An 11,369-nucleotide genomic window follows, 5' to 3' on the forward strand; every position below is an offset into this window, starting at 1 on the left:
AGTGGCCGTGCTTGCGCAGTCCGCTCTCCTTTGCATTCGGAGGCCCATTCTCGAGAAAGATGCACTTATCTGAAATCTAAAATTGGTGGCATTACCCTAGCAATATGCCACAAATGTCTGAGATGAGACACCCCTTTAATAACTTGCTGCAGCCTATGGGATCAACTGATTGTTGGGGTTGCTGGAGGTTAACATATAGAGACTGTGCTCTGTAAAAATTTATTTTGATATTCTGCATGAGCGTAACAAGTAACATTAGGGTCCAATATTGAAAATTAGAATAGGGAATGGGCTTATGATTAATTTGGCCTCCACTAATTTGGCCTCCTTTCCTCCAGAGATCTGCAGCCATTTCCCACTATCGCTTTCCATAATACACAGTTATCATTAACTACATAAATCTATGCCCTGCCCCAATAGTCTCCTTATGATCCTATTCTTTACTTGCTATGAACTATAATAACAATTCTATATTACTCATTGTCATCCTTACTCTACACGTTTCTAAGAGTTATGTACTCTACTGCCCTTGTATTATCCCAACTGACCCAAAATGCAAAGTAGATGAGTCACCCGCCTTTAAATTACTTAGTATAATTAGCTTTAGGCAGGGTGACTACAACAGCTTATTTAGTTTTCAGAAGGAATCTAAAATAGTTCCTAAGAGATCCATTCCTCACACCCCAGCATGCCACCACCCCCACTGTAAAAATGGTAGGATATATAATGGTCTGACAATGCTGTACAAGAAAGCATTCTCCACCATGACGAAGATGGGACACACCTCCGTTCTTCTGTTCTTGCTGCTTTCTCTTTGTTCCTTGGTCATCAGTACTTCAGTAAAGAACCATGATTCCGGTAGGTTGCAGAGGAAAAGCCTTTAATAATTTGCTATGTTAATATTTATGATGGCTGCTGTGATTTTCAGTCATGCTTTAATGATATACACAATAGTTCAGGTTCTTCTATACCTAGGGTTGATTCAATGGATATGTAATCAGGTTCCCACAGAAGTTCATGGACCTTTACTGTATGTCCATGAGTTTCAGATTTTTCTCTTGATGCTACATGGAGCCCCTACAGCTCTCTATTACTCAACCTCTATTACTCTACCTACAGAATATCAGCTGTCAGGGGTCAGAAAGCTGTAGGTAGAGTGGAAAAAGAAAATGACCTATATCACACGTTTAACATATTTTTTAAAGAATTTTTGACAATGGTATGTTTAATTTTTAATATCTATATTTAAACAAAAAACATAAAACTTTGCAGTTTTCACACTGGCCTATAAGCCAAATTATGGGCGCCACTTCTTGCTCTGTACAGATCACTTTATTGTAGTTATCTGTCATTCTAATCCTGCCTGTAATGATATCGTAGAAATAAAGCGATGAATCCAGCATCGAAGTTAGAAAATATTGTGAGTTCCTTTATTCGGTGTAGTACAGATCCATACAGTGACAGCATCACCTCAGGGAGGCCTTTTGGATTCTACGATTAAAAACAAGATATCCGAATGGCTTGAACCTAAAAAAGGAACTCATGTATCTTTACAGCATCAATCAGCTCCTTCTAGTTATCACCTGGAGGTGGGAGGAGAGGTTGCGACTAGCCTATATAGACACGGCCAGTTGGATTTCTGATCGGTCACGACTAAGAACATGTTTGTTCGAAACGCGTAGACGTTCATTTGGAACACTGAGGTGATGCTGTCACTGTATGGATCTGTACTACACCGAATAAAGGAACCCACAATATTTTCTAACTTTGATGCTGGATTCATCGCTTTATTTCTACTATTTCAAGGTCTTACCAAGGTCTCCGTGCATCAGGGAAGTCGATACAAGGGATAGAGGCAGCAGGTGAGCTGGACATTGTTTACAACAACGTCCGATTATATACCCCAACCATGGGATGATTACTTATTCAAGTAACAATTAAGCCTGTGGCAGCCATCATATTAAATACACAACCTACATAGAAAATGCCAGACAGCTTATACTAAATTAAATCCTTTATTACAAAACTCACAATTTATTACAGACATGATTAAAAGAAATTGGTGCAGGAGATAAAAACGACATCACTGGAGGAAACATACAGTGGATACAGGTCCTTATTCGTCCAACATGATCATTCATTAAAGTGCATATGCAAAAAATTCATAAATGGAAAGAAGGAACATAGGACAATTACCCATACTGTGTCTCTTCCAGGATGGCGCCAACCCCAACGCGCGTTTCGGCGTACCTTCGTCACCCCCAGACGAAGGTACGCCGAAACGTGCGTTGGGGTTGGCGCCATCCTGGAGGAGACACAGTATGGGTAATTGTCCTATGTTCCTTCTTTCCATTTATGAATTTTTTGCATATGCACTTTAATGAATGATTTAGTATAAGCGGTCTGGCATTTTCTATGTAGGTTGTGTATTGTTTACAACAAGAGTTGTAATGATATCACCTCTGTGTATAGATAAGACAGGATCACAGTAGGTGATTGTCAAAGTTTATCTATTCTTTCCTTGTACAATGACCTCTGCACAGGTCACAGAGCGTGCCTAGAAAACTCTCCCATAGAAGTCAGTGAGGTCCCCTCCTGACCATTGTGTCTATGGACCATGTGGCTGCCATAAAGCAATTTTTGCAATGCTTTCTAAAAGCTTTGAAGAACAGGCAAGACGGCTATCTCCATAATTATGTTCAGGAAACAGAATAAAGAAAATAAAAAAGGATTAGAAAAAAAGAGATGTGTCACTACCTGGTTTTAACTGACATATAACATTTTTGGTGACACATTTAAGGCTGGAGGAGCCAAGTCTAGGCATACATTTCAACTGAATGGCCGTCCATGTAATGCATTGACGAAAAGGCTTCAGGGTTGTTCTTTCATAGTTCTGGGTCAACTAAGCAGAGTACTAAAATCTAAATTTTCTTTATGATAGACACACTGTATTCTCTCGCGATCTGATCCCTAGCGATCACACATTTATCACTTATCCAGTTGGAAAGTCCCTTTAACTCTACATTCCTAAGCACTAATATAACGGTATATATTTCTGTATTTAGTAATGGCTAACATATGACATTTGTTCAATGATTTTCCACAGGGTTGTATAATAAGATCATCAATATGTATCCAGGCAATACAAAGCCTGGAAGTTGCCCACCTCAGAGGTATTATATTAAGAGCGAAAATGAGATATGTCACAAGCTCTGCATGAGGGACGATGGCTGCCTAGGGGACATGAAGTGCTGCCCTGATAACTGCCACTATATGTGCAAACCTCCAGCAAAGGGTAAGTGTTCACTGCCATACCCAGCACATGGCATCACTATCACAAGGGTATCGTGTTGGTATCAGCTTCTTAATAAACCTTCTGAATGCATGAAACTATTTACAGTAATTACATTTTGCTGATATTTTTTCTTACCAATGGAGATATGCATTTAGAGGGGGCTTTCCAGCCAGCTAAACAGATGAGAGCATCAGTCATCAGACATATCATACCCAACTGTTGGGGGTTCATTTTTGGGACTGCTACAATTGTTTAACTTGTTGAGGGGTAAAGATGCAACAGTCATTTAGTAGTAATTCTATAGCTAAGTGCTTCTTAACATCTGTGCTGAAAGCTTCGTTTGTAGATCCCGCCCCCAAAAAGGCTGAAAAAGTACTTTTTCTTTGATAAAAAAAATAAGAAGTGGACACCCAAACAGAAACTGAATGGACCACGTTATAGTCAATGGGGTCTGTTTGGCTCCATGTTATGTGCAGGACAATGGAAATACCAGCTGATCAGAACAAGATAAAAAAATACAATGTTTTTGTAAAGTTACTCAACTTTCTATAGGTATATTCTTCTATAGGTAAGATGGTGTTTAAAGAGGTACAAAGAGGCGCAGCCTCAACGAGTTCAAGTTCAGCTCTGCTACATCATTATACATATGAAATGGGGACACATGTTTTCATAAGACTTAGGCCTCATGCACACGACTGTTGTTGTGTTCCTTTCCACAAAATGGGGTTCCGTTGTTCCGTTTCCGTTTTGTTTCTGTGTGTCTTCCTTTATTTTTGGAGAATCACCAGACATGAAGGAAAGTAAAAAAAAAGTCTAAGTCAAGTTTGCCATGCAAATGATAGGAAAAAAACTGACGCGGACGCGCGCACGCGTTTTTTCACAGTCCCATTGACTTGAATGGGTCCGTGAACTGTTTTCCGTGAAAGAAATAGGACAGGTTATATTTTTTTGACGGACTGGAACCACGGATTACGGATGCGGATGACAAACGGTGCATTAGCCGAATTTTCAACGGACCCATTAAAAGTCAATGGGTCTGCAGAAAATCACAAAAAACGGAACAACGGACACGGAATGAAACAACGGTCGTGTGCATGAGGCCTTACTGAAACTCAAAATATTTGAAGTGTGGAGGATATCTTTCCATCAACCCTTCCACATGTCTCACACAATTGACCCCTATTCTTATATCTTCACAAATGCAGATGGAACCTAATACCTTAATCCTTCACTTATTCCAACTATGTTATATAGCCTGCTAGATGTAATACACGTTCCGTCTAGAAAAATAATAATTACCTGGAATTTCCTCCTATGTTCTTCCACAGTTAAGCCAGGCACATGCCCATCCTTTGAAACTGCTTTTTCTTCTACTGTGAGATGTAATGACAACTGCACGTCTGATTCTGAATGTCCTGGAACCTTTAAGTGCTGCAAAAAGGCTTGTGGAAATACTTGTGTGCCTACTCTAGCGGACATGAGCAAACCAAGCATGGGGTCCACTCCCACAGCAAGTAAGTTCATCTTTATTGCAGGGATAGGACTGGGAATGATTTCATCTCTAGATTCTCTCTTCACTCAGTATATATACTGTATATTTATGTGTATGCGCCTATGGGCAATTAACTGATAATAGTTTTTTTCTAAGGCTTCGTTCACATCACCGTTCAGCCTTTCCGTTCTCCTGCTCCGTTTAGGAGCAAGAAAACGGAAAGGACGGATTCAGGACATAACTGAGCCGAACGGAACCTAAGCACCCCATAGACTATAATGGGGTCCGTTAGGTTTCCGCTCAGAAGAAGATTTTTGAAGCGGAGACAAAAGTCCTGCATGCACTATTCCGCTCCAAAATCTTCTGAGTAGAAACCTAACGGACCCCATTATAGTCTACGGGGTCCTTCGGTTCCGTTCAGCTCAGTTATGTGTCGAATCCGTCTTTTCAGTTTTAAACAGAGCAGGAGAACAGAAAGGCTGAACGGTGATGTGACAAGCCTAACTGGTATTTTAGTTGTTTGAATTATTCGATTTCAGCACATCCTCGTGAGCTTGTGCTTATACAATGTAGTCAATCAGAACAAAGAGAGCTATGGCATAAAACATGAGGGGAAGGGGCACAGAACCCTCAATACAGAGGTTGATTTCAGACTACTTTAGAGCTACCAAAGGACAATCTGAAGTCAAAAAAAATCTTTAAAAAAAAAGTCCAGTTTTGCATAGCTGAAAGGATAACGACTTTAATGGACACGAACACTGCCTATATTAAATAATTTAGCATAATTTAGCATAATTTAGGTTATATTTTAATTGTATGGACGTTTTTGGACGCAGCGATGCCCATGATGTTTATATTCTAGGGAAAGGGGGGCAGTAGTTTCAGAGAGAGCAGAGCCTCTAGGAGTAATGGCAATGCTATTGCTCATATTACAGCTTAATATCCCAACCCGACCACTTGTGTAATTACCTTAATTAACAACATCATAAGGATCTAAAATGTTGATAGCTCAGGTCAATAGACCCATGTTGGGCCCATTTAACCAGCCCAGAAGTGTGCCATGTTGCACTCATGTGAAACTAGCCTAATCTGTCCTGCAGGCCCTGTAAAATGTATCCTACTGTCAAAGTAAAAAATAAAATCTGAAATTAGCCTTTCTGCAAAATGTGAAGTGACTCACTATATTAGAACTTTCTTTCTTACTTTTCTAGGAAGTGGCTTCTGTCCTCAAGAGGCTTTTTCTACTTGTCTCATAAAAGAACGGCAATTCTGTGATGAGGCATCATGCATCGATGGCTACAAATGCTGCCCCAAAATCTGCAGATCAGAATGCCAGAAACCTCTTCAAGGTAACATGTGATTACAGAATTAAGAAACATTTTAGAAATTTCTATAAACAAAATTGATGGACAATGGCAAACTTTGTAATCCAGTGTATACATTGTAGATCAAGTCCACTGACCGAAGGAAGAAACAGGAAAAACCCAGAATAACACATTAGCTTTAAAATGTTAGAAGCAGCAGAATGCAGACCATCATAACAACTACCAATACTAAATGCAGATCCATAACATAGACACTTAGTAAGCCTTCAAAACCACCATAATGCACTAATGAAAAAGATATATCATGGACTACAAGTGCCACTCCAGAATACTTCTCTACAACCATATTAGATGTCTTCTGAACACAACATACCTAAAACTATCTAGACCTTTCACCTCCCTTCACTCTTTTGAGCAGAGTTTTTAATAAGCCATTGAGTATATTGTAGATATACAGCCAGAAACGGGCATAACAAGTAGGCAGGGGGACCCATACCAAAATTACCAGGACCAACTTTAGCAACAAGTGAGAAAATGAAAAGTGTATTATTTTAGTCTCACAACTGCACAGGAATAATTCACAAAGTGATGAAACAATAGAGAGATAATGCACACAGTGATGTCACAATACAGGAATACTAAACATAGTGATGTCACAGCAAGGGCTCTTTCACACGAGCGTATGCCGTGTGGGTAATCCGCTGCGTGAAAGAGAGCCAAGCCCCGCTCCGGACAGCAGAGACACGGAGCAGTAACATGACTGATAATGCTCCGTGCCTCTCTGTGACCTTTTTACTATAAGATAAAGTTGTCACCGTGATTTTGTAGCAAAAAGGTCACAGAAAGACATGGAGCATTATCAATTATGTTAATGCTCCGTGTCTCTGCTGTCCGGAACGGGGCTTGGCTCTCTTTCACGCAGCGGATTACCTGCGCGCATCCGCTTGTGTGAAAGAGCCCTAAAGGGACAATTAACATAGTGATGTCACAGCACAGGGACAATAAACACAGTGATGTCACAGTACACAGATTATAAACACAGTGATGTCACAACACATAAATAATAAACACAGTGATGTCACAGTACACAGATTATAAACACAGTGATGTCACAACACATAAATAATAAACACAGTGATGTCACAGCAAAGGAATAATAAACACAGTGATGTCAGAGTACAGAGATAATAAACACAACGATGTCACAGTACAGGAATTATAAACAAAATGATGCCATAGGCCAGAAACAACGCACATATTGATGTCCAGTACAGGGATAATCCACACCACAGCTTAGCACATGAAATATGTCACTAAGTACAATGTAACATCGCTGTATAGGAAACAATTACATAATAATCACAGATGCAGGTACAATATACACGAATGGGATAATGCAAAAACGAATCATCCATAGTCATCACTCACTGCACCTTACCTCTGTGTAGAGATGGGCCCCTGCGTTGCTGCTACGCCTGCTACCCTGGTAGTTACACACACGAATGGGGTTGTTCTCCTACCCAATTCATGCTCAGTGTTGTGAAGAACATTAGGGCTGTTATTCATGCAGCGCAGAAACCTGTTCCCATAAAAAATAGGAAGTGACTCTACGTACACGGTGAGATGATTATCTTCCTATTATTTCATCACATGTCATAGCTTGTCCCATAATGCAGAAAGTACAAGTAGCTTTATGGAACATCAGGATGTCTAGGTCACACTACTAAAAATAGAGGCAATACATTAAATTGAAAAGGACTGTCTGAGTGGTGCATAAATGAGGCTTAGCTTCGCCAAAATAAATAAATCCGAAGAGATGAATATAACGAAAAGGAGAAATAAAGAGCAGGGCATTACCAATCTGCCATGGAGCCGGGTATGTTAATAATTGGAAACTAAATCATTTAAAGAATAACTAAATTTAGGTATGAGACATGGCAAGAAAACCATTCAAGTCAAAAAAAGCTCAAAGGCCATACACCTCCTATATCATCACCCCTTCCCTACCTATTTGGAGTGTAGCGATGATGACAAATATCATAAAGAAGTTTAGCCCCCAAGAAAACACTCAAATATAGAAATGCACAGAAATATAAGTAAAATTAAGGGGGATATTTCTAAACTTAAAATTAATCCATAAGTTGGAAAGCAGATTCAAAATGAGGGAGATAATATGACAAAAATTCGGAGGATACTTGCGGATAAACGGCTAATGGTGTCGGAGAACAAGAGACATAGAACATAATGTCAAATGATAATGCCAATAGGCTATGGCGGAGGTTACCTGGGCAATAGCTGTGCAGAAACATCGTGGGAGTTGAAGTCCATGGGCATGCGCAATGTGGAGTTCGGATCACGAACAGAGTGTGAAGACAAGCGCAGTGACACGGAAGCCGAGAGAGCTCCGACGTCACTAACAAGCGCAGCGCTCAGTGATGATCCGCACCAATTAAAACGAGAGAAAGGGAAAACATCTGACGTCAAGGGGCGAAGTCAGCTCGTCATGAAAGCGAGCCCCATGACCTATCCAATCAGAAGCCCAGTGAAGACGCCTGTCACGCCCCCAGTAAGGCGCACAACCAACGCATCACTAGCAAAGGTCTTATAAGCCGGAAGTGAGGCAAAGCACGCACAAACACTGCCCTTACCCCTGAGGACGCCGTGAAACGGCGAAACATGTCGGGGGGCAGCGTGAGGCTTGAATTTTAACACAGTTATCACTGATACCAGTGTGTAGAGGAAAACATTAGACACAATGCCATTACAAATCTGGGCAAGCGCGCAGCTCAGCATGGCAATAGAGTGTCAAATCTAAGTAGGAGGCTTAATAAGTCAGCAAAGAGTACTGACAACAAGCTCTAAAAGACAAAAAAGGACAGTGAAACTGAAAATTTTAAATCACTAAATATGTATCGGAGCACAAATAAAAAAGTTTATTTATGATCATTAAAAGTTAAGCTTTAGTTAAATTGGTAGGTGCAAGGGAAAAAAGGTGTTAATAAGTCCAAAAGGACATTAGTAGTAGATAGATGTTATATAACACACCTTATCCCTGCACTTAAAGGGAAAACTTAATGAGTTTTAGCTTCGCCAATTAACTCTTAAAAAATTTTTTTTCACTAACTGGTTTGTTGTGTGTGTTTTTTTTAGTAAGGGCAGGTGAATGTCCCGAAAGCACCCAGTGTCCTTCCCAAACGGTCAGCAAGGCCTGCTCATCTGACTACGATTGCCCAACGTTATTCAAGTGCTGCTCAACTTGTGGAAACACATGCGTCAAGGCATTGAATGGTAAGAAATTACATTTTTATTTCAGAAAAATGTAGCTGTTTCAGTCCAGGCAGGAGCGCAACAAGCTCTTTTGGTGACCAGGCAGGAGGTTCAAGATATGTTTCACCATTCATATGATGGCCAGAGTCACACAGACCCTCATCCATACTAATCCCTAGTGCTTAGATTCCGCTCACATCTGGACTGCAGCCATGTTTTTATAGTTCTAGACAACCCCTTTAACCCCTTCTCGACACGTAAGAGAGAAGTAGGGTTTTTAAAGATGGCGCTCACTTGCGAGCGCAGTGGGTGCCATAGCCTCTGGGTTTCTGCTGTTTTAAACAGCAGATCCCCGTGGTTAGTGTCTGTGATTGGCAATAACGCCGATTGCAGACATTTAACTCCACATCGATGGCAAAAACACCAATTGCAATTAAATTTTTACCACAACATCTGAGGCAGCTCCCAGGGCCTGTACAGCCATTTATAAAAAAAATGTGTTTATATGTTTTAATATTTTGCTAAGCTTTTCTCACTTTTGTTCAGAATTTTTGATTGATTGATCACTTAAATAATACACCTTCTGTATTGTAGTGTATTGCACCTTTCAGTTTCACACTAATAGGCAGCCGATTAGGCTCTGCCTCTGGCAAGGCTTAATAAGTTTCCATAAATGGCAGAAATGGAGGTCATTGCGAGGCCCCTCACTGTCCCCCTGTCTAACAGTTTAGATGCCATGGTCGTTATAGACCACAGCATCTAAGATGTTTAATTGCCAGGACTGGAGTACTGAAACCCCGGCTATTGCAGCAGGAGCCTGGCTATATGTGCCAGCTGTGCTCCTTCTACAGTGACAGTACTGGCAAGATCAACATCATATGTATGTCTGTCATGGAGCACAAACTGGTCTTCGCTCATGATAAATATATACTTAATGGACGATAAAGAGATTAAGAAAAAATAATGGCAGCAAAAAGGTCAGACAAATGTACAGGACCATGAATGACCACAAGGTGACCTTACAGATTTTTCTTTCAAATGAGAGCATGCAGTTTATTATAGGGTTACCCCTTTTTATGAAAATAAGCAATTCTAATTCTAACTTTATATGAAGAGATTTTCTTCTTATATAATCCCTAATACAATTTTATATATGTGGTGCTTACATACCTACCTAATATATTTATAAGTCTAACATAATGACCAAATAGGTTAAACTAGAAATGATTGGACCAGGGAAGATTAATGTAAATCTCTTGTCTTTTATTTCAGTTCCTTCATTCCTACATACTGGCAATGGTTCAATAGTCATCATTGGAGGAAAAAAATGAAGAGCGGTACATTGCATTGTGCATATAGCTGTTTATTTATATACCAGGGTGCAATCACCATACAACCTCCATGTGTTATGATATGACGATTGCTTGCGTGTTTTCCTCCGGGTCATGTCCTATAATGCTTGTGCCCTCTTTAGCATTTGCCATCACTTTGCCTAGTTTTAATGGTTTTTACATCATTTCTTTAAACCATAGGTTGCACCGCATTATTTTTTGTTCCTCTACATTTTGGTTGCTGCTTATTTTTTATATATGTTTTACTGTATATTTTGCAAAAGAATGAATAAATATTACTACACCAACCATTTGTAATCTGTTTCATTCAGCTCAGTCGCATCCATACATTTGAACCCTTTCATTATGGGCACCATGTGATTCCAGTCTGACCACCAGTCCAGAGCTTGCTCACCTGTGTAGGCAGAATCTCAGTCTTTCTTGTGTACAGCACTACAAGATGACATCGGTATCTATAAGACCCCTCTTGACAGCTCTTCCTGTACCCACCAAGCTCAGTCCTTCTTGTTCTTCTGTATGTCCATCCATGTATAGAGTATTGGTGAAGATATAATTTCTGCCTTACCTTAGAGACCAGTGATATAGTAGGTGAGACTTTACAATATTGGGTACAGGGTTATAAAACTCCGCTGACTCAC

General features: G+C 40.1%; 1 protein-coding gene across 1 annotated transcript; it reads left to right on the forward strand.

Moving 5' to 3' along the window:
* Positions 1-727: 727 nt before the first annotated feature.
* Positions 728-11,015, forward strand: LOC122941415 (perlwapin-like). Its single transcript, XM_044298655.1, has 6 exons — positions 728-858; positions 3,107-3,295; positions 4,624-4,809; positions 5,999-6,136; positions 9,263-9,400; positions 10,652-11,015. The coding sequence occupies exons 1-6, from the start codon at positions 738-740 to the stop codon at positions 10,708-10,710; spliced, it is 831 nt and encodes a 276-aa protein (XP_044154590.1). The 5' UTR covers positions 728-737; the 3' UTR covers positions 10,711-11,015.
* Positions 11,016-11,369: the final 354 nt, after the last annotated feature.

Source organism: Bufo gargarizans, chromosome 6 (genome assembly GCF_014858855.1).
Source record: "Bufo gargarizans isolate SCDJY-AF-19 chromosome 6, ASM1485885v1, whole genome shotgun sequence".
NCBI classification, from domain to species: domain Eukaryota; kingdom Metazoa; phylum Chordata; class Amphibia; order Anura; family Bufonidae; genus Bufo; species Bufo gargarizans.

What these genes read in the sequence shown, in the direction of transcription:
- LOC122941415 (XM_044298655.1), top strand. Translation starts at nt 738, where the DNA reads ATGCTGTACAAGAAAGCATTCTCCACCATGACGAAGATGGGACACACC. An exon ending in AGTAAAGAACCATGATTCCG is followed by an intron (nt 859 to 3,106) that starts GTAGGTTGCAGA and finishes GATTTTCCACAG; the next exon opens with GGTTGTATAATAAGATCATC. An exon ending in ATGCGTCAAGGCATTGAATG is followed by an intron (nt 9,401 to 10,651) that starts GTAAGAAATTAC and finishes CTTTTATTTCAG; the next exon opens with TTCCTTCATTCCTACATACT.